The sequence below is a fragment of the Rhinatrema bivittatum genome, chromosome 5 (genome assembly GCF_901001135.1).
Source record: "Rhinatrema bivittatum chromosome 5, aRhiBiv1.1, whole genome shotgun sequence".
NCBI lineage: Eukaryota > Metazoa > Chordata > Amphibia > Gymnophiona > Rhinatrematidae > Rhinatrema > Rhinatrema bivittatum.
In genome coordinates this window covers 240,564,275-240,588,826 of record NC_042619.1, presented here as the reverse complement: position 1 = coordinate 240,588,826, position 24,552 = coordinate 240,564,275, and the positions used below count along the sequence as shown (strand labels likewise).

The window sequence follows — 24,552 nt, the reverse complement described above, 5'->3', positions numbered from 1 at the left end:
ATTCACCCCTTCAAAAAAAGTAGGAGATTTGTGAGGCAAGATTTCCCTTGGGTAAATCCATGTTGGCTGTGCCTCATTAAACCATGTCTATCTAAATGTTTTTTTATTTTATTCTTTATAAACAGTCTCCACAATTTTTCCTGGCACTGGTCAGGCTCACCGATCTATAATTTCCCAGATCATCCCTGGAGCCCTTTTTAAATATCAGTGTTACATTGGCCAACTTCCATTCCTCAGGGACAATGGATGATTTTAATGATAGATTACAAATTAATTGAAATAGGTCTGAAATTTCATTTTTAGTTCTTTCAGAACCCTGGGGTATATACCACCCGGTCCAGGTGATTTACTACTCATTAGTTTGTCAATCTGGCCTACCACATCTTCCAGGTTCACCATGACTTGGTTCAGTTTATTTGAATTCTCACCCTTGAAAACCATCTCCAGAACGGGTAATTTCCCCAACATCCTCTTTAGTAAACACTGAAGCAAAGAAATCGTTTAATCTTTCCGTGATGGTCTTATCTTCCTTAAGTGCCCCTTTAACCGCTCGATCATCTAATGGTCTGACTCCCTCACAGGTACTCGCACCATGTCCATAACAGACCCGCATAAAGTCTGTGTAATGTGTCTCGGGTGCAAGCATGATGTCCTGACTTGTACCAAATGCGCCTTAATGACACCAAAAGGTCGCAAGGCCAGAATGGAGAAAATGGAACTTCTCTTCCATTCTCAAATTCAGACGCTGTCGATTGCATCGACGTTGTCTGAACCGGCACCGTCCACTTTGCGCCAGTATCGGCCACCGGCTGGTGACCGTCCGGTGTCTACGACTTCTCAGCCTTTGACTACCTCTACTTCCCCTCAGGACCGAGGGGATCGTAGAGAGAAACATCAGCAACCAGGAAAACCATATTAAGGGTCAAAGCCTTTAAGGTCGCTCTTCTACGTGATTCACAGGGAGCCTCGCCCAGAGCCTTAAGCACCAAATTCAAGTTCCACAATGGAATTTTTCGCGCCTAGAAGAAAACATATGGACATCCGTACGCCCCGACAGAGAAAAGGCATGTACCTTTCTGATGAGACTGCTCAGGGCTGCCACTTGCATCTTCAGAGTGTTAAAGGTCAGACCCTTGAACAATTCCTCCTGAAGAAAAGTCAAAACACTTGCCACGGAAGCCTGAAGAGACTGAATCCCGTTGGTCACACATCAAGAATCAAACACCTTCCAAACCTGTATATACGCCAAAGAGGTGGAAGTTCTCCGCAACAAGGTGGTAACAACTGCTTCAGGATATCTCTTCTTCCTCAGCAGTCTCCTCTCAAAAGCTAGGCCATTAGACAAAAGCAATCCACCCGCTCTGAAAATATTTGCCCCTGGCGAAGAAGGTTCAGCAGATGGCTGAGCCTTAGTGGTATGTCTTAGCCATGTTTATGAGATCCGCAAACCATGGGCAGCGGGGCCACTCCAGTGCCACCAGAATCACCTCTGCTAGATGCTTCTCTATCCTCTGTAGCAAATTGCCTACCAGAGGCCCTGGGGAAAATGTGTAAAGCAGAATGTATTGAGGACACGGTTGTACTAGGACATTTATGCCCTCTGCCCTGTATTCTAAAACCGCAGTGCCTTGGTGGTGTTTAGTCTGGCTGCTATCAAGTCCATATGAGGGGAACCTCATCTGTTGCGAATGAGCTGCATAGCCATCTCGGACAACTCCCACTCTACGGGATCCAGTCTCTTTTGACTTAGAAAATCCGCCTGCACGTTTTCAAACTGCCAGGTTTGTACGATGTGGCTATCCCTGCTCCGCCTACAGGATCAACTCCTAGTCCTCCTGAACCACTGCTCGACTTCTGGCTCCCATCTGTTGATATATGCCACCACCATAGCATTGTCTGACAGAATCTTGACTGGATGACCCCGTAACCGTGGCAGAAAGGGAAGCAAAGCAAACTGCACCACTCTGGTCTCTGACTGACAGACCAAGAAGCCTCATTTTTCGACCACTGGCCCTGCGCTGACTGATTCTGACACACTGGCCCCCCATCCAGAGAGGCTGGTATTGGTGGTTACCACTAGCCAGTTCGGAACTTCCAATTCCACACCCCTTTCCAAACTGGCCCAAAGAAGTCACCTTGATAAACTACTCCAGGCTTCCCCCTCCAGTGGAAGGGGAATATGAAACCTTTCAGACAATGGAATCCACCAAGACAGAAGGGATTTCTGAAGAGACTAACTCCAAGGTAGACGCCATAGAACCTAGAACTGCAAGTAGCCCACATCTTGGGCACGGCAAGCTAGAGATGAAGCACTTGACCCTGCTGCTTCAGAATCCTGCGAGAAACATTCTCCCGTCTCGTACCGAAATGAGCCCCCAGATAAACCAAGAACTGAGAAGAACAAGATGACTTCACCAGATTCACCAACCATCCTAACAACTGCAACCGTTGCCGCACCCTTATGTAACGCCTGACAGAGGTCCCCTGACTTTGTTCTGATGAGCCAGTTGTCCAGGTATGGATGGACAAGCACATCTTCTCTTCTGAAAGCCGCCACCACGACCATTACACCTTGGTGAATGTACACAGGGCTGTTGCTAAACTGAACGGAAGGGCACAGAACTGAAAATGCTCCCTTAGGACAATGAACCTGAGAAAGAGTTGATGATCCTTTCTGACTGTGATATGCAAATAGGCCTCCATCAGATTCAGGGATGCCAGGATCTCTTCTTTGCTCACGGCCGTGATGACAGATCTCAGCATCTTCATCTGAAAACGAAGCACCATGATGTTTGTATTTATCTTTTTCAAATCCAAAACTGGATGAAGCGAGCCTTCCTTCTTTGGAACCATGAAATAGATGGAGTACCTTCCTGTGCACTGCTCTTCCTTGGGAATCTGAATTATGGCACCCAGTTGCCGCAACCAATCTATGGTTTTCCAAATCGCTTCGCATTTAGCCAAAGCGCAAGAGGATATCATGTATGCGTCCCGAATAGGTCAGGCAAAATCTAACACCTAGCGATCTCTTACCACATCCAGGACCCACTGGTCCGTGGTAACTTTGGTACACTCCTTGAAAGAGAGAGCAAGATGCTTTCTGACAGCTGGAACCAAAGAGTGGACCCAGCCTCATTTCATTGTGAGGATTTTGGTCTTCCTTCACTTGCCCTGGAATTGTCTCTGGATGGTCAACTACCACCTTGAAAAGACTGGTCCCAGGACTGAAACCTCCCAGAGGACTGTTTCTGAGGACCCACAGAACCTCTGGGCTGCTGAATCTTTGACCTTGAAACTTGGTACGAGCCAGATAAAACCTCCTGCCCTTTGGCTTGTCCTCTGGTAGCTTGTGAACCTTGGACTCCCCAAGATGTTTCATAATTTGTTCCAAGTCTTCTCCAAATAAGAGCTTCACCTTAAAAGGAAGAGCTCCTAGCTGCGATTTGGACCACACATCTGCAGACCACTTATGCAACTACAACAATCGCCGAGCAGAGACTGCCGACATCATGATCCTCGAGGATGTCCACACAAGGTCATATGCTACAGCTGCCTTCAAACGCTCTGCCTTTTAGGCCATTGCATCTGAGGTGACCTGTGTGTCTTGTAACTCCTGGATCCAATGCAGACAAGTCCTCTGCATCAGACTGCTGCATACAGCAGTGGTTATAGCCAGTGCTGACACTTCAAAAATGCACTTGAGATGAAGCTCCAAATTACGATCCTGCACATCTCTCAAGGCAGCTGAATTCACCACAAGAATGGCGATCTTCTTAGTAATTGCTGATACAAAGGCATCAACTTTAGGAAGGGCTAAAAGCTCCAGCATGTCCTCAAGCAAAAGGTATAGCTTTGCTATAGCCTTGGCTATTTCACTGACTCAGGGAATGGGAAGGCCTTGGCTGAACCATTCAAGCCATCCAATATAGGCTCTGCTCCCTCTAAGTCTGAGTCCTCCTGCGACACCTTGATTCCCAGTTCCTGAACCACCTGCAAAATCAACGGCCAAAGTTCTTCCCTTCAGAAAAATCACACTCCTTTCGCATCATCGCCTTTAGCCACGGGAACCTCTTCATGATCCCCAGACGTGGCATCCATATTGGCCACACCATCAGCACCTTGGACAGAAGTCAAATCTAGAAATCGCTCTGGTACTGTCCCAGGATCCTCAAAATCAGTGTGTCTCCCACCACATCACTAGGTGAAGAAAAAAGGCCCAAAGCCCTTCGAACCTCATCCCTACAGACCTCTTTGGAAGGACCCAACTTTGCTGCCTCGGATCTTACTGAGGGCCTCCTCGTAGACATGGACTTGACATCCCCTGCAGCTTTTCTAGCCAAATAAGCCTTGCGCAAAAGAAGCACAAAGTCCTCAGAAAGAGACTGGGATTCATCCAAATCCTGTCAAGGTGAAAAGTCCCCAGCCCCATCAACAACTGATCCAGGGAAAAAAATCCATAAAATCACTGTCCTTCCAGAATGTTGTAGCACCAAGCACTGGAGGAGACCTCCCTGCCCTCCTTGATATCGCCACTGACCTTACTACATGGCTCAAAATGGCCATCATTCCTGTGCCCACAAAATCTCCCACCAGTACTGACTTGTGTATTCCGGCTTCACCTTGGATCGTGTCAGGAGTGCCCCTTAAGTGCCCTCATCACTGGCAACGCACCATGAGGCCTTCCCAATTAAGCCTGGCCTGTGATCCTCCACATGCATGGCAGGGACAGCCGCACATCATGTTAACAAGCCTCCACACATGGAGAAAGGCAGCATACCAATAAATGGGAGTCAGGCTGACAAGAATCTAATCGCGGCAGGTCAACTTACAGGTTCCCATCTTGCATACCCGACTGCTATAGCCGCTGGCTACTTCTGAATCGCTGCAAGCGCCTGCTCAGGATCATTGCTACAGGCCCTCCCCCCCCCCCCCCCTTTTTTTTTTTTTTTAAACTTTAATAAAAACTTATAAAGAGCCAGTGTCTGAAAAAAATAAAGTAAAAAAACATTTGTTCTAATTGGCATATTGTGAAAATCATACCCGGATTTGAAGAATTAGAATTTAGGATGGCATTTTCAAGAAGCAAGAATTTAAAAGAAATTTTATGTCCAGCCATGTTACCAGATAGGAAGAGAGATGACATTTCTACAATTGATGGAAAGAAGATTCAGGGACATTATAAATGTGGTCATTGCATTATTTGTGATCAGACTTTACAAATACAAGACTTTACTTGTCCAACTACGAAGCAAAATTAGATTGCAACATTTTACAACTTGTTCGACTAGTTATGTACTATATGTGATCATGTGCCCATGCCAAAAAATGTATGTGGGACAGACCAAAAGAGCATTCACACAACAGATTGGGAAGCATAAACGTTGTTTACGAAATTCAAGAGAAAATGCACCTATGGTATCCATTTGCATGAAAGAGAAACATCGGGTTGAAGATTTGAGATGGTTTGTCATTGATTTTGTGGCATAGCATAAGAAAGGAGATCAGGAGGACCCCAAACTGGCCGAGTGAGGAATCCTGTTAGAGAGCTCTCAACTCGTTTACCTTTTTCTTTGTTTTCCTCACTTCAAAATGCCTCATACTAAAAAGAAAAGCTAGATTGAGAGGGATTATATCGAGCTCTCCCTCTATGGAACCATCTCAACCTCGTATTGAGGGCTTTTTTACATCTACGCTGACAGCAACGCTGGAAGTATTGGTCGCAGGGGCCGGTAGGGGAGCGAATACTCTCCCTTTTGACCACCGACATCTCATTAAGCTCCGGCGCTCCAAACACGCCTTCTCCACCCTACCATGAACATACTGGTAATTCAGTCACTGCAACGATCTCCTCTGAAATATGTTGAGGAGATACGGGAGCAGAACAACAGTGAGAAGTTTCAACGGGGACCCAGGTGATACAAGCCGCCGACAGTACTTTGCCTGGGAGGCGTGAAGGCAACATGGGTCAAGGCTTCCTCAGAGCAGCGGGCCCCATGGATGATGTTTTTTCACATACAAGAGGTATGGAGACTGGCTTAGGCACAGTTTCGGGTGCAGGTGGTGCCTACTTAAATGTTCTGGATTCCAGAACTATTTTACAGCGTCCCCCTGTAATAACACTTGACGGAATATGGACTGCTTTAAAATCTTTAGAGTCTTCAATTACTACACTATTTCAATTTACTCGATACTAAGAATCAGGTAATGGCAAATTCTAATTTGATTTCTTCCTTTAATCTTAAAGTAGATGCTATGGAGTCACGTCTATCTGCTAATGAAAAAATACAACAAAACCTGGGTTCAATCTGAGTTGGTAAATAATAAAAAAATGAAAAACATAGAAAATACACTGAGATCCCATAACTTAAGAATATTGAACTTTCCAGTGATAAATTTGATTTCCCCATTGGATCTTTTCAAAACATATGTTACCCAGGTGTTAAAGATGCCAGATACAGCAATGCCAGTGATAACGAAGGCCTATTATTTACCCCAAGCTTCTGAGAGTAGTGTTGATGCGCCAATGCAACTACCTTCGCTGGATGTCTCAGGGATCCTTGAAATGTCCCAAGAAACTGATATCGTTAGAAGAGCACTCTTGGTCTCTTTCGCTTTTCTTATGGATCGGAATAATATCTTCAGGCTCTTTTTCCGCAACAGACAATCTCTATTCTATGGACAGGTGGTCTAGATTAACCCAGACCTTACCAAAATTACCCAAACTCGAAGAAAAATAGTTATCCATGCGTTCAGATGTACTTCAAAGAGGGGCACAATTTACTCTTCGAAATCCATGCAAATGTTATGTTAGGCATCAAAATGTAAATTATATCTTTTTTGAACTTTCACAAATCAGAGCATTTTTAGATACGCACACCTAGAGGCACCCTTAGCTTGTTTCGTATAAGGGTACAGCTGTTGTGATTCTCGCTCAGCTTTCCTGTGTTTTTCTCTTAATATTTTCCTGATTGATAACTCGCTCATATTTCTGAGTCCTCCCATTTTTCCTTTATTTCTAGTACATGTTTACTTGGAAGCAGTATTACTGTAATACCTTATTTGTATTACCTGTTTTGCACTAACATTTCTGTACAAGATTCTCTTGTGTTAATTTGGAAAATTTTTGAAAATAAAAAATTTTTTAAAAAAAGGAGATCGCAAATGATTATGTATAAGGGAACAGAACTGGATATTCAAGCTACGATCAGAGGAACTGTCCAGTTTTATCAGTAGAATGGAACAGCTTGATAAAAGGTTATAAAAGGGGTTTTCAAAAAATGGAACAGACTGATTAGATTACTGATTATAATTAAGATTGATTGACAGCTGTCACTTGATATTTTTCAAAAGTAATGAGGGAACACATAAGAGACCTGATTGGTTTAGAGTTAAGACTTTTAAATATTGAAATACGGATTGCCATGTTAACTTTTATTGACCCCAACTTGTTGAGAAAGCAACGGTGATGCTGAAAAGAAAATAAATTGTAGAGAGCCCTGATGCAACGTTAGCAAAACGTTGTCAACGTTGGCATTTCTCGACATATAAGAGGACACGGGCAGTCTTGGCAATATCAAAGATCAAAAATGATCAAAGAAGTATTCAGATAAGTGTTAAACTATGAAGCTTTAAACCAAGTGGGCATTGTTTCAAAGTGGTTCAGATTCTTAAGAAGAGACACAGTTGACTATATTGTTTTGCTAAACAGAGGCAAAAAGAAAAATTTGCCGTTTTGTCATAAATTTCTGTCTTTGGAAAAAATATACATAAGAAGAAAGATTTTATTAATGTAGAAAAATTTTTCTAAAGAAAGAGGTTAAAGATTTTTCATGAATATAAAAAAAAAGCAGTGAGAGGTTTTTGACCCATGATTGCAACAGAGTACATTTTTAACTAGTGCTAAAGTCCTTTATTTCTCAAAAATTAAAAAAAAAAAAAAAAAAAAAAAAAAAAAAAAAAATCGCAAAATAAAAAATACAAAAATCATTGAATATTAATAAAATTAATTGATGCATTTTTAAAGATTTAGACCAGATTTGTTTTGAAAGTGGAATCTGAATGACTATTAAGAATCTAATTGTGGCATTAAGCAAAAGATTGAGCATAAGAGCACAATAAACAGAAGGTCAGAAGAAAGACCTTTAGTAGAACATTCTATTATCAAAAATAATTTTTTTGAAGAATATAAATTGTGTCCTTACTACATAGACTTAATACTGTACACACCCCAACGGTTTAAATCAAGATTTAGACTTTTCAGTATTTCTGTAACCTATGTATCACTTGTCCCTTTTTTTCGTTCGTCCTTTCTCTAAATATCACATCAATATCATTTTTTAGTTTGTTTATATCTTCCTTTTATACTTTCTTTAGTCATTTTAGTCCAACATATTTGATATTACCCTTCTTTATGCCATGTTTTTTTTTTAAGACGTCTTCCACCTCAATTTTAAGTTACTATTTTTTTTTAGTTTTGCCCCACTTTTGGGCTTTTAAATACAGCCTTTCAAACACCAGTCTAGTTTTCAAATCGGATGCTGTCATGCTTGATCAAGAGTAATGATCTTTTAAAGGTAAATAACATTTATAATACTGATATTGAGATAGATATATCTAACAGCACTCACTGACATATCTTTTTACCAAAAAGGAGATATTTCTTTGATTTGATTTAAACAGACTCTCCCGTTATTTCTCATATGCGTTCGCAAGATAGCATGCCGATTTATCAAGAAAAGCAAGACAATTGTATATAACTGTAATCTTTGGTTTGAAATGATAAATTTGTAATAGGTAGCTTGTCTGTATCGGTAAAAGAATACAGCAGTTATTAACAAGTCACTTGCTGTAAATGGAGATGCTCATTTTAGTTCCCTTCAATTGTTTTTGCAACACAGAACTGCTCTTCCCGCTATTATACCCACCTGTGCGCCCACATAAGTCAGCATGTTCATTTACCGCTAACCAAGAGCACTATCTACTATAATAGTTATATTTTAAATTGTCCCTTGATCCGCATTGAGCCAACTGTTCAGGCAACAAGACACGGTCTTTACTTTGTTTTAAAGCGTCGCGTTTTAAGATATTTTCCTATTAAACACTTGTTGCTTTAAATTAATGCTGACCAAGCTCCTATAATCAATTAGAATATATAAATTATTTCTTTAAAATATTTGTTAAATCCTTTGTTTAGTCTACTAAGCAAAATGGATATTGCGATAACATTCACCATTTGTGATTAGTCATTATATACATTTATATTTCATAAATTTTGATTCATGCTACAAAAATGGACTATAAGAAATATTTAACAATCTTATGGGCAGATTCAGTAAAATCCGCGGGAGAGGATTTAAATACTGTGCGCGCGATACAGTATTTAAATGAGGCCCGGCGGTAGAAACGGGCAAAAGGAGGCGCTAGGGACACTAGCGCGTCCCTAGCGCCTCCTTTTGGCCCGGAGCGGTGGCTGTCAGTGGGTTTGACAGCAGATGCTCAATTTTGCCAGCGTCGGTTCTCAAACCTGCTGACAGCCATGGGTTCGGAAACCGGATGCGGCAAAATTGAGCATCCGGTTTTCAACCCGACAGCCGCCGGCAGACTTCAAATTTTTTTTTTTTTTTTTTACCCTTCGGGACCTCCAACTTAATATTGCCATGATATTAAGTCGGAGGGTGCACAGAAAAGCAGAAAAGTAGTTTTTACTGCTTTTCTGTGCACTTTCCCAGTGCCCAAAGAAACTAGCGTCTACCTTTGGGTAGGCGTTAATTTCTGAAAGTAAAATGCGCAGCTTGGCTGCACATTTTACTTACTGAATCGTGCGGAAATACCTAATAGGGCCATCAACATGCATTTGCATGTTGAAGGCGCTATTAGATACGGCGGGTTGGACGCAGGTTTTCTGCCCCTTACTGAATAAGGGGTAAGGGAAAACGCGCGTCCAATGGCAGCTTAACAGTGTGCTCTGGAGCGCACTGTACTGTATTGGCCCGTTAGTGCTGAAATTGTTAATTTAAATGCACAAAGTGAGTGTCCCCACCTTTTTGTGTTGGCTTTTCCAAATATGTTTAATACTTGTATATTCGACATAAATTAATATTAATCATGTAATTTTAAAAAACTTGATTTTTATATCTAAATCACCCTTTCAATGTTAAATATAAGACGACAATATTTTATTTTATTTATGAAAGATCAGTACCAGAAGGATAGTTTTATATCGTACTGAAGCATGGCCAGTTGCACACAATTACCCTTACCATAGAGTGATCAGACCATGCGAGGTGACTTGTTGGGAAGGTAAATTTATTTATAAATTTAAATAATGCTGACATCTAGTTAAATTAACATTAGTGATTTTTTCAGTTATTTGCCTTTATGCCAATACTCTCCTTTTTCTTATACAATTAATTGGCAGTTTCTATTGATCATTATGCTCGTTTAGATTTTAATGCTACAACATATTTGACTATTTATATAATCCATGTCGAACAATTAGCTAATTTTATACGAAGGTTACATGACCTAGTAACACTTGTTTTAAATAATGGACAAAAATGTCTTCTTTTATCTTTGTATTTAAATATTTTTAGATACTTCACACAGTTTTCGTTGGGAAAGTTTAACCACTTTTCAGATTATACTTCCATAAGGTAATTTAATCATATACCATTTTTGTTTCTTTTTTATCCTTGCTTCTCCGCTTTATTCTTAGTCTTCCATTATCTTCTTGTTTCGTTCTGTTTATTTTTAATGCAGAGATTATATGGTATTATTTCATTGTTGGAATATGTCACCTTTATTGATTCAAATTTACTCAATCACACAGATTTTTTTTTTTATGTTTAAATTATACAATTGTGTTGAAGCTCCATTCATTCAACATATGTATATATTTCACACTTGTTTTATGTATTTGTGCTTAATAAATACCTCCTTATTCAATAATTGGTCTCATTCCACTTTTGTTGCTTATTGTTTTGGAAGTGGAATCTGAATGACTATTAAGAATCTAATTGCGGCAGGTCAACTTACAGGCTCCCATCTTGCATACCCGACTGCTATAGTCACAAAACTTATGAAGAGCCAGTGCCTGAAAAAAATTAAGTAAACACTTCCCTGCTTCTGAAGCTTGCACGCGCAGAGCTGACAGCCAGTCTTACTGCCACCTCGCGGGGGATGAGGATCTGGACCACCAGATGTCCACCCCTCAGTACTCCCGGACAAGTTTACAGAAAGGTCATTGACCCCCCTGGAAGGATAAAGACCACGTCTTTCACATTTTCTTCTCTGAATTTTTTTTTTTTTTATATGTCTCTCAGACTGCAGATTTTGCATAATCTACCATCTGCTAGAGACAGAGAAATACTGAAGGACTGCAGCTGGCACACTGGATTATGTACAGTGTCAGCGAAACTGTCTCCATCTGCCGGCAGGGAGGCAAAACCAAGGAGTCTGAACTGATCTGGCTACATACTTGAATGAAGAGTGTGCACTAAACACAGGATGTGACTCAGAGTGTTGGGAGCAGAAGTATTGGAGGAGCTCTGGCAGTTGCATGTGGCAACCAAGGTAACTAACAGAGTTAACTGCCTGCATCAAATCAATGTCTCGCTTCTTCTGCACTTGTATATAGATGGAACTGGCCTATTGTGACAACTTCATGAGTGTCTCATAAGAACATAAGAAATTGCCATGCTGGGTCAGACCAAGGGTCCATCTAGCCCAACATCCTGTTTCCAACAGAGGCCAAACCAGGTCACAAGAACCTAGCAAGTACCCAAACACTGAGAAGATCCCATGCTACTGATGCCAGTAATAGCAAAGGCTATTCCCTAAGTCAACTTGATTACTAGCAGTTAATGGAGTTCTTCTCCAAGAATGTTTCCAAACCTTTTTAATCCCAGTTACACTAACTGCACTAACCACATCCTCTGGCAACAAATTCCAGAGCTTAATTGAGCATTGAGTGAAAATATTTTCTCTCCAATTAGTCTTAAAGGTGCTACTTGCTAACTTCATGGAGTGCCCCCTAGTCCTATTATCCGAAAGTGTAAATAATTGGTTCACATCTACTCATTCAAGACCTCTCATGATTTTAAAGACCACGTTCATATCCCCCCCTCAGTTGTCTCTTCTCCAAGCTGAACCCTAACTGCTTCAGCCTTTCCTCAAAGGGGAGCTGTTCCATCCCCTTTATCATTTTGGTTGCCCTTCTCTGTACCTTCCCCATCGCAACTATCTTTTTTGAGATGTGGCGACCAGAATTGTACACAGTATTCAAGGGGCAGTCTCACCATGAGGCATTATAACATTTTCCATTTTGTTAACCATTCCCTTCCTAATAATTCCTAACACTGCTTTTTTGACTGCTGCAGCACACTGAGCTGACGATTTCAAAGTATTATCCCCTATGATGCCTAGATCTTTTTCCTGAGTGGTAGCTCCTAATATGGAACCTAACATCGTGTAACTATAGCAAGGATTATTTTTGCCTATATGCAAAACCTTGCACTTGTCCACAAATTTCATCTGCCATTTGGATGCCCAATCTTCCAGTCTCGCAAGGTTCTCCTGCAATGTATTATTTATTTATTTATTTTTAACTTTTCTATACCGACATTCCTGTAAAAAATACAAATCACATCGGTTTACAATGTAACTGCAACATTCGCTCTTACAATCAACTTGTGATTTAACTACTCTAAATAATTTTATATCTGCAAATCTGATAACCTCACTCGTCATTCCTTTCCAGATCATTTATAAATATACAAGCCGTTAAGCCCGTCACAACGGGCTACATTACATTTTTGTTTTCGGTCCATTTTCGAAAACAGCACCCTCCTACACTTTTTCTCCCTCATTCCCCCCCTTCCTCTCAGTCACTCACCCCCTTCCTACCCCTCAGTCTTATTCACTCTCTGTCTCCCACTGGCTCCTTCCCCTCACACTCACCTCCCTCCCCTTCCCTCAGTCACTCCCACCTCTCTCCCCTTCCCTCAGTCACTCCCCACCCTGTCTCAATCCCATCCCCTCTCCCTCAGCCCTCCTCCACTCCCTTTTTCTCTGCTCCACAACTTCTTACCCTTCCACTTACTCACATCCCTGTCTCTCACCTCTCCTCATCCCTCCTTCCCCTCACTCTTCCCCACCCCCTCCCTCCCTCCCACTCACCTCCTCCTCCCCCTCCTCCCTCCCCTCAGTCCCTCCCCTCCCTCCCTCTCGTCCCTCCCCTCCCTCAGTCCCTCCCTCCCTCCTCCCTCCCTCCCTTCCCTTCCCCCAGTCCTCTCCCCAATCAGTCCCTCTCCCTCCCCCCCACTCAGTATCCCTCTCCCTCCCTCCCTCTCAGCTCCCCCCTCCCTCCCTCCCACTCCGTTCCCTCCCTCCCCTCCCCACTCCGTCCCTCCCTCCCTCCCACTCCGTCCCTCCCTCCCACTCAGTCCCTCCCTCCCTCCCTCGCTACTGGCCGCCACTGATCCTCGTCGTCGTTCGCTGCCGCCGCCACCCGACACCGCCGCCGCTGCCACCCGTCGCCACTGCCGCCTGACACCGCCATGTTTTTTTTTTTTTTTACGCTGGCTAAGACAGACGTCCTTGCCCGCACATGCGCAGTAGAGCTGTGCTCTACTGCGCATTTGCGGGCCGTCGGTCATGGCCCATTTATAAGGTAGATTGAAAAACACCAGCCCAAGTAAAGATCCCCGAGGCATCCCACTGTTTACCTTTTTCCACTGAGAAAATTGACCATTTAATCCTACTGTCTGTTTCCTGTCTTTTAACCAATTTGTAATCCACGAAAGGACATCACCTCCTATCCCATGACTTAAGTTTTCTTAGAAGCATCTCATGAGTGACTTTGTCAAACGCCTTCAGAAAATCCAAACACACTACATCTATCAGTTCACCTTTATCCACGTTTATTAACCCCTTCAAAAAAATGAAGCAGATTTTTAGGCAAGACTTCTTTTGGGTAAATCCATGTTGACCGTGTTCCTTTAAACCATGTCTTTCTATATGCTCTGTGATTTTGATCTTTAGAATGGTTTCCACTTTTTCCCGGCACCAAAATCAGGCTCACCGGTCTACAGTTTCCCGGATTGCCCCTGAAGCCCTTTTTAAATATGGAACCCAACATTGTGTAATTATAGCATGGGTTATTTTTCCCTATATGCATCACCTAGCACTTATCCATATTAAATTTCATCTGCCATTTGGATGCCCAATTTTCCAGTCTCACAAGGTCTTCCTGCAATTTATCACAATCTGTTTGTGATTTAACTACTCTGAACAATTTTGTGTCATCTGCAAATTTGATTACCTCACTTGTTGTATTTCTTTCCAGATCATTTATAAATATATTGAAAAGTAAGGGTCCCAATACAGATCCCTGAGGCACTCCACTGTCCACTCCCTTCCATTGAGAAAATTGTCCATTTAATCCTACTCTCTGTTTCCTGTCCTTTAGCCAGTTTGCAATCCACGAAAGGACATCGCCACCTATCCCATGACTTTTTACTTTTCCCAGAAGCCTCTCATGAGGAACTTTGTCAAATGCCTTCTGAAAATCCAAATATACATCATCTACCAGTTCACCTTTATCCACATGTTTATTAACTCCTTCAAAAAAGTGAAGCAGATTTGTGAGGCAAGACTTGCCTTGGGTAAAGCCATGCTGACTTTGTTCCATTAAACCATGTCTTTCTATATGTTCTGTGATTTTGATGTTTAGAACACTTTCCACTATTTTCCTGGCACTGAAGTCAGGCTAACCGGTCTGTAGTTTCCCGGATAGCCCCTGGAGTCCTTTTTAAATATTGGGGTTACATTGGCCACCCTCCTGTCTTCAGGTACAATGGATGATTTTAATGATAGGTTACAAATTTTAACTAAAATCTGAAATTTCATTTTTTAGTTCCTTCAGAATTCTGGGGTGTATACCATCCGGTCCAGGCGATTTACTACTCTTCAGTTTGTCAATCAGGTCTACCACATCTTCTAGGTTCACCGTGATTTGATTCAGTTTTGATGCAACAAGTTTATTAATGTAGGTATGCCTCGAGCTTGAAAATTTTGGGAAACACTGACAAGGGACACTGCACTCATGTGGGAGGTTTTATGGTACAATTAGAACACAATGGAATTTTCTGGTCTTAAAGTCAAGTCATCATTTATTTATAGAATGCTTTTCCAGCAAGAGTTCAAAGCAACCAATGTCAAAATACAATGTTTGGAAATAACAGAATAAAGCAATTACACAAATTTCAGTTATAATATGTTAATTGGCAAATGTAATACATTTTTACCACTGTGCAATAAATTCAAACATGAATAGTGGGGGAACTTTAGAATAACTAATGTGTCCATGATTACTGGAGGAATGAATGGTGAATTCAAAGGGGTTACTGACTTGAGCAGAACGTTGATTCAAAAAGCCAGGTATTGACCAATTTTCTGAACAAGGGAAAATCTGGTGCAAACCTAATTGCTGGAGATAGGCTGTTCCATAGCTATAGGGCAAATCCTGTGAAGGTCCTTCTTCTGATGCTGAGGCACATTGATTTTGAAGATAGAACTAAGTGATGCGTGGCATAAAACCAATGGTGCATCACCCTAATACCATCCCTACAGCAAAGCATGGTATGGCAGTATTATGCTGTAGGGATGCTTTGCAGCAGAAGGAACAGGAAAGCTTTTGAAGATAGAGGCAAAGATGGATTGTGCAAACTTCAGACAGATTCTAGAGGAAAACCAGTCTGCCATAGACCTGGGAAAGGGGAGACTATTCACCTTTCACCAGAACAACAATCCTAAACACAAAGCAAAAGCAACAATGAAGTGGCTCAACAAGAAAAGGAAAACTGGTTGTTACCTGCTAATTTTCGTTCCTGTAGTACCATGGATCAGTCCAGACCCCTAGGTTTATTCATCCCTGCCAGCAGATGGAGACAGAGAAAGTTTCACCGACACTGCTTCATAATTCCTGGTGCCACCTGCAGTTCCTCAAGCACAAAACACTTGCAAAACTTATAAAACTTGTAAAAACTTGAAAAAAGTCTCCCAACAAGTCTGTATTCCATAACTTTAAAAATCTATACCAAAATGTTTACAGTTGAGTGGACGACTCTCCACCGCCATAGATCGGGCAGGTTCTGGACAGATCTGTGGTACTACAGGGTTGAAAATTAGCAGATAAGAACCAATTTTCCTTTCCTTGTTCATACCAGGATCATTCCAGACTCCTGGAATGTACCAAAGCTCCCTACTTAGGGTGGGACCTGGAGAATCCCACTCGCAAGACACTCTAGCCAAAAGACCGAGACTCCAGATCCCCTACATCTAGACGGGAGTGCCTTGCAAAAATATGCAGCGACTTCGAAGTCGCCAACCCACTAATTTCCTGTGGTAAAACCAACTGGGCCTCCGCCCACGAGGCCGCCTGAGAACATGTAGAATGAGCCCTCAAACATTCAGGCACCTGACAGCCTTTGAGAATGTATGTTGACCCAATAGCCTCCTTAAGCCACCTCGCAATGGTAGCTTTGGAAGCCTGGGTACCTTTCTTCGCACCACTCCATAAAATGAACAGATAACCAGATCTCCTAAAATCATTTGTTACCTTGAGATACCTCAGCAAAGTTCTACAGACATCCAACAGCTTAAGCTCGCACGCATGAGGTGCAGAAGCATCCAATTCCGGGAAAGCCGGAAGCTTCACCATTTAAAATGAAAAGCCGATACCACTTTGGGAAGAAATGAAGGAACTGTCTGCAAGGACACTCCTGAGTCCAAGATCTGAAGGAATGGATCACGGCAAGATAAAGCCTACAACTCAGATTCTCTTTGTAGAACAAATGGCTACCAGGAAAATAACCTTCAAGGTCAAATCCTTAAGAGTCGCTCTGCGGAGAGGTCCAAAAGGTGGCTCACACAAACCTCCGAGAACAAGATTAAGATTCCAGGATGGACAAACTCTCCTAACCGGAGGGCGCAAATTCTTAACCCCTGAAGAAATCGAACCACATCGGGATAAGAGAACAACGTGACACCCTCAACTCTACCACATAGACAAGCCAGAGCCGCTACCTGTACTCAGAGTTGAAAGCTAGGCCTTTGATCAAACCTTCTTGAAGGAAAGATAAAACCTGAGATACCAAAGACCTAAGGCCTGTACCCCATTAGTTATACACCATGCCTCAAAGACCTTCCAGACTCGGATATACGACAACGAAAGAGACGTCCATCTAGCTAGAAGAAGAGTAGTAATCATCATCTCTTGGTATCCTCTTCGTCTCAAATGCCGCCTCACAAAAGCCAGGCTGCTAGACAAAAGTGATCTGCCTGGTCTGAAAATATAGGGCTCTACCGAGGAAGATGACTGAAGTGTAACTGTCCATCCACTGCCATGGTGACCAGATCCGTGAACCATGGCCGATGAGGCCACTCCGGGGCTAACACCACCACGTCTCCCGGGTATTTCTCTACACGACGCAACACTTTGCCTTCAAAGGCCAAGGGGGGAAATAAGTAAAGAAGAACCTCCCCGAGGCTAGGGTATTACCAGAGCGTTGACCCCTTCGGCCCGGTACTCCCATCTTCAACTGAAAAACAAGATGCATTTGCATTGAGACATGTCACCATTAGATCCACATGGAGACAGCCCCACCTCTCTCAGATGAGCTGCATCACTGCCTCGGACAACTCCCACTCCCCTGGATCTAGTGTTGTGCGACTTAGAAAATCTTTTCCAATGACCCGCAGTGTCCACCTTTGGAAGGGAAAAGAGCTCCAACATCTGTTCCAGCAAGGGATAGAGTTTAACCATCGCCCTTCCCACTCTCAAGCCAGAGTCGGGTACTCCCCATTCTGGATCCACCATCTTTTTCACCGACTTACAACAGGGGGAGCCTGAAGCCCATCCAGAACCAGATCTGCATCTTCCATATCAGAGTCTTCCTGTGGGAGTTTCAGTCCTAGTTACTCCAAAATCTGAGGAATCAAAGGGCCTAACTCCTCCTTCCGGAATAAGCGGAGCACTTTAGGGTCATCATCCTCCGAGACTGGAAGATTATCTAGATCATCTCCTTGAGATACTCCGACGTCACCTGGATCAATACCTTGATTCTGAGACAAAGCCTCCTGCGTCCTGGGATCCCCTGAGACATCAGATGCTGCCTCAGCAAACCCAGGACACCGTGACCACTGTCCCAGCGGAGGGTTCCAACATCAGGATTGCTCAGGCCCCGAAGCACCTCTCTGACCCCCTAAAGGGTGAGATTGGCTTCCCAAATCTGCCTGCTGAGCTAAATATGCCTCATGCAGCAGGAGAACAAAATCAGCAGAGAAGGCCTGAGGAGCCTGAGAGAGCTGTGAGGGCTCAGTCTCCACGGATGCAGGCACTGGCAGATAGCGCAGACTCATCTGCCCCCCCCCTCCCCCCCAGACCCTCTACCGTGGTTGGGTGGGCTGGAGAAAGATGTGGAGGCAAATCTCCCCCATCGTCTGTCTGAACAGACCGCAGTGCCAGAGGAGCCAAAATGGCCGCTATTCCCGCGAAGGAAAATCTGAGGCTTGCCGCAGTCCGCACTTCACAGAAACCCTCGGGGGAGAGCCCGAACGATGATTCCTGCCTCTCGAGGTCGCCGGAGCCTCTGACGGAACCTTTCCCCCTGAAATGCCAGCTGCACAAACTAAAGCGGCTGAGCCGATTCTGCACCACATGCACAGCAAACAAAGCCGCGAACCATGCTGAAACTGATGGGAAACCACCCCCTGCCAAGCCCCAAACACGTGAATAAGAGTAAAAATCGGAGCCGGCACACATTTACAAACAGGGGCCGGAGGGTGGGAGAGAGCCGCTTGGGAAATAGCCTTACCTTTATTTATTTGACAACTTTAAAACTCTGGTCAGTCTCTCCTCTGCAGAGAACATGGAGCTGTCCAGCTCAGGTTCAGCAAAAGGCAAAAAGAAATAAGGAGAGACTGAAATCAGAAATTTAAAGAAAGGCAAGCTGATGAAAGAAAAAAAAATGATACCAGCCGCCCTGAGCCTACAGCCGCCTCGAGAAGGGGAGGGATCTGGACCACCAGATCTATACCCCACAGACTAAAGGAGCGAGCATACAAAAAGGTCACCGACCTCCTGCTCGTCCACCTCAACCAAACAAGGAAGGATCCACTAGAACTCAAACACCCTTTGGAGGAAAGGCTCACACCCAAACAAGAAAAAATTCACCAGACCTCAGAACTACAGGTTTATGCACCAGCCACCATCTGCTGGAGACAGAAAAATACTGAGGAACTGCAGGTGGCACCAGGGATTATGAAACAGAGTCAGTGAAACTTTCTCTGTCTCCAGCTGCTAACAGGGATGAATAAACCCAGGAGTCTGGACTCATCCAGGTAGGTACAGGGAAAATGTGAATGTCCTTGAGTCGCACAAAATCCAGATCTGAATCCAAAAAACTGTCAAGACTTAAGATTGCAGTCTGCAGAAGATCCCTCAGCCAACCTGAAAGAACTTGAGCTCATCTGCCACAAAGAATGCTCAAAAAGATACTTATCCTAAACAACTCACGGCTCTTAATACTGCAAAAGGGGTTTCAACCAAGTGAGGGTTTGAAGACTTATGCAAGACATTTTCTTTATTCTTAGTTTTGGGATATTTCTATAATTTTTCTTTTATGATGAAAGTGTTGCATATTTTGTGTAAATCAGTGAAAAACTTCTGCTTTAATGCATTTTGATTTGTATATTTTTAGACAGCAGAATGTGAAAAATGTAGAAGTGTGTGAAGATTTACAAGGCACAGTAAATGATTGGTTTAATCAACTAAACACCTATAGATTAAAAGCTTGGCTTTCTTTTACATCTTCACATTATCTCTCACACAATCAGTTTACACTTAAAACCATTAACTAGGCTCACCCACATTATTCACAATGCTCAGATTTAGACACACTAACTTTCTTTTGGTGAGAGCGACGGGAGAAGGGGAATAATAGATTGCAAAGTTTCATTTTTATAGTGCTTGGCATTACCTTTACAGATGACCAAAACTGCCGTTGGAAAAATACGCAAGGTGCAGAATTCTTATTTTCTAATATACTGAAAGACACAAAACAATTTTATTTCTAGCTAAAAAGCATTTTTCTTTCTAATTAGTCAAAATCTTTGACATCTGAAGTTGGGATTCCTGTAAATAAGTAGGAAGCATAGTACAAATACATAAAAGTGCATCATTTTCATTGTTCTTTCAATACTTTAGCAGCTCTGACAAATATTTTATAAGGAAAAATCCCCTTAATATTAGCTGGAATATTCACTTAGATTATGCAAACAATAAAGAGAGAACTCTCTTTTTTGCCAGTATAATCTAAGAAATCACTCATAGCAAGATAACCTTTAGCCCAAAGATCACATTTAGGGATCAACAATAATTCAGAGTTGGCAATCATGCATGCAGCTGTTATTGTAGTTTGTATTTAAATGTATGCTAGTGGCATTTTTTGGGGAACAGAAACCACAAATCATTAAAAAGAGGGTTAAGAATGTGCTAAATGTAGCTGTCCAAAGTAAGCAGGCATTACTACAGTACCGCTGCACTGACTGGCAAGCAGTCTCATAATAGTGTAATCTCATGGAATTTATACTAGTCTCGAAGGACTGTAGCCAGCCTATACAGGCCTTTGGAAAGCTGACTATGCCAACAGCAAGATGAATGTTTAGATTTATCACCACCAGTTTAGAATGTTAATAAATTGGCCAGTCAGGTGGCTCAGTGGCAAATGGTCCATGTTCAATTCCCGAACTAGGTCTTCTGTTGGGGATAATGCAGAGGCAATATTCACAGTCCCTGGTGAAGGTTGAGGATGTCATGGTCATCAGTAAGAGTGACACCTGGTGGTTGGATTGAGAGTTCACGATACAGGGTTCCAGAAGCTCTTGTGCATGACTCCCGTCCACAGGACCATTGCTGCAATGACCAGACCAAGGACAATGGGAGGGTGGATCTATTAAAATAGGGTGAAAAAATCCCTAGGTAGTTGTGAATGAAGTTTATGGTGCTACTGGCACCAACTGAGCTGGAAAAAAAAAAGGAAAAAGGAGGTACTACAGGGCTAAAGGAAAAAAAGTGTATAAACTAATGTTAAGCTGTATATATTGTTATACTTACAATAATTGAGAACATACTCTAGCCATAGCCTGTCAACTCCTGAATGAACAAAAAGTTCTAATCCTGTTAGAGGGTGACAATGAGTCCAAGTACAGTCACACCATGACCCCGCTCATGCTCACAAAATTATTTCATTTAAATTCTTCAGGTGACTAGCTGTGACTTACTTTTTTGGAAAAAGTGGCATGAAAACATCATTATCCAGTGTTGTCCTCATTCTCATTAGCAGGGCCTTTAGAAATGCCTGAAAAAGGGATCTAAACTTAAAATGTGCAAATGCCAAAAACAATTAAAACCTTTATCTGCATAATCATTAGAAAGCATCGATACAGCTGAAAATTAAACCAGCTCTAATTCTGAAGTTTTTATTTATTTTTGATGTTGCCCAGAGTTGTGATAATGTGCCTGGTGGTATTAATTATATCTTCCTCACTATTTTAAAGCAAAGACAGGAAAGCAAGTTTGCTTACCTGTAATCAGGGTTCACTGTAGACTGAATTAACATTACATGTGGGTTGTCATCCATCAGGGCTGACACAGACCTAACTCAAACTCATGTTCGTTGTCTCATGAGCCCCTCAATCTCTTCCTCAACTTAAGCTGTGGCAAGATAGATTATGTTCCAGGGTGATGGGCAAGTATTAATAATAGTTAATTCATTTTGTCTATAAAGAACCAGGTTTACAGATAAGAAACCTTGCTTTTTCTATCAACAAGCAGGCATGAATTACCATTACACATGGGGAGTCTAAAGCTGAGGGGTGCAATGCAGAAATTCTTAAACACAACCCAACTCCAAAAGTGGAGAGTGGACTACTGGGTGAATAGACTACTCCTAGGGGAATTCTGCGCTACTGCGGAATGCAGAATTTGCACAGAATTCCATGTACAGCCTAGCCAGGGGAGTGACGCACTGTCACTGTCATGTGGCCCAACAAGTGAAGGAATTGGTGAGCCGAGACATGTGAGCAGAGATCTGGCGAGCAAGAGCCGCGAGGGTCTCTGCCCTGTCTCGAGGCAGAAATGCTTTCACCTGGACGGTGTCCAGATGAGCTCCAATGAAGTCCAGTTGTAATGAGGGTTGAAGTGGGATTCTGGGTAGTTGATCAGAAATCCCAAGGTCTCCAGAATTTGGATCATGATGCGCATGGCATACTATACCCCAAGAATTGCTCTTGACAAGACAAGCCAATCGTTGAGGTACGGGAAAACGTGAATCCCCCACCTTCGAAGATCGGCTCAGACAACTGCCAGACATTTGTTGAAGACGCTGGGTGCAGACGCCAGGCCAAAGGCAGAACACGATACTGATAGTGGTTCCTGTCGACTAGGAATTGTAGGTACTGCCAATCCCTCTGAAAGATGGGTATATGGGTATACACGTCTTTTAGATCGAGGGAACACAGCCAGTCTCCCTCTTTGAGAAGGAGGATAAGCGTGCCCAGGGAAACCATTTTGACCTTTTCCTTCACCAAAAAATGGTTTAAGGCTCTCAAGTCCAGAATGGGTCGATGGCCACCAGTTTTCTTGGGGATTAGAAAATACCTGGAATAGGATCCCTCTCTCCCTGCTGACTGGGTGGGATGAGTTTGACTGCGCAAGCCAGTATGAGGGCGGAGAGCTCTTTTCGAAGTAGCTGCGAATCCCCCGTGGGATATGGAGGTGAGCAGGGTGGAAGTTGCTGGAAGTAACTGGCAACCCTGACGCACGATGGACAGGACCCAAAGGTCCGAAGTAATCGAGGTCCATCGATCTGCGAACAGCTGGAGCCGACCCCTGACAGGGGGGGGGGGGTCGCAAAAGCGCTGACAGATCCGCTGGCGTCGGCGGGATCAGCGGCACCGATCAAACCGATCCCGATGGCCCTGGGAGAGCTGGAAGGTGGCGAAACACCATGCGTCTCTGAGCCGCCACCGAATCTGATGGCCCTTCCTCCATGGAGGAGTCGCTCACCAGTATAGGGGCCGGTGGCAGTGGCAGCAGTGCTCCCTTCAGCCACGAAGGGGCTTGGGCACCGAAACTGGTTGCGTCGGTAAGACATCGAGCAAATTATCGAGCTACTCCAGTAAGGGCACAAGCACTAGAGTAGGGTCTTGTGGCGGTAGCAGTCCTGATGGAACCGGAGGCTAGAAGCCCTGCAGGGCTCGGCCGACCACCAACTGCACGCACCTTTCTAACTCCTCCTCAAAAGCAGCCAAGGACGAGATTGTATGAGGAGGAGGGGGCAGAATCAGGACATCCCCCAGAGAACTGGGAGGCTAGATTCCTCCACCAATGTCAGTAGAGGCCGCCAAGAGGCTTCAGCAGGACCTGAGGGAACCATTTCCCCCGCCTGGGACTACTTCGGAGGAGGCACCAATGTCTATGCCAGTCCGTGGTTCAGTTTCAATGACAATGAGCTGACACGTTTTTTTGATCACTCTCGGTGGTCACCATGGTCTCTTCCTGGGACCAAGGGAGACGGAGAGGAACCTGATCAGGAATAAGGCAGAGACCGCGTTCTGTTTTCTGCTCCCAAATCAGGTCCGGGCAGTAGTTGCAGTGGTGACCCCGACGAAGTTGAAATTTGAACCTCCTTTCTGAGAGGGGTGGAGGTTCCTGATGCCGACGAGGGATTTGGATCTGAATAATTTCTCCATCTTATTGCGATGTGCTAGACAACCCTTTGGGGTCATCTGGGCACAAAGGTCACAACCACAGATGTCGTGGGACCTCCCCAGACAAAGGACACAGACCTCTTGGAGGTCTGTGATGGACATAGTCTGGGGGCATTGGGGGCACCAGCAGAAACTGGCAGACACCATCGGAAAAAGTACGCGGCGCACAATCAAAGGTCGGCGGCCACCGGGCGATGGAATCATTGGTGATCGACCACAAAGAGCATGAAACTTAACAGGATGTAGAGAAAGGAACCTACGAAAAATCGGAGGACCCTACATGTCGTGGGAAGCAAAATATTGAGAAAAGGCACAAGCTCACAAATTGCAAGGCAGTAGCTTCGTGGAAAGGAAGAGACACCCCCGGTATAGTTAGCTGCATGCTGGGCATGCTCAGTGTGCCAGTCAAAGTTTCTAGAAAATTTGACAAAAGTTTTCCGTGCCGGGCTCCGATGATGTCACCCATGTGCGAGGACTACCATCCTGCTTGTCCTTGGAGAAAAAGAAATTCAATAGCTTCAATAAGTGAGCCTCCACTGTTGAGGGACCCTTTCAGTTGGAGTTAGATGAAAGATCTTCAGAGATCCAGATCGGCTCATCCTCACTTAAGGTTGCTGGTAAAGTTGTAAAGGAACCTGGTGCCATGGTAGGATTCCCTGCCACATAGGAAGCTGGCTCTGATGTGCTCTGTGCTGGTTCCGTTGACAACTCCCATTAACA

The 24,552-nt window shown here is 43.6% G+C and overlaps 1 protein-coding gene across 1 annotated transcript in view; it reads right to left on the bottom strand.

The window, feature by feature from the left end:
* The window catches only part of PAXBP1 (PAX3 and PAX7 binding protein 1), a 275,602-nt gene that overhangs the window by 85,398 nt on the left and 165,652 nt on the right, over nucleotides 1-24,552 (bottom strand). Inside the window, exons 14-15 of the mRNA XM_029603577.1 lie at nucleotides 21,343-21,419; nucleotides 20,040-20,106 (exon numbers count right to left, since the gene is read on the bottom strand). Of these exons, the coding sequence (XP_029459437.1) occupies nucleotides 20,040-20,106; nucleotides 21,343-21,419 (144 nt within the window). The remainder of the gene's footprint in view (nucleotides 1-20,039; nucleotides 20,107-21,342; nucleotides 21,420-24,552) is intronic.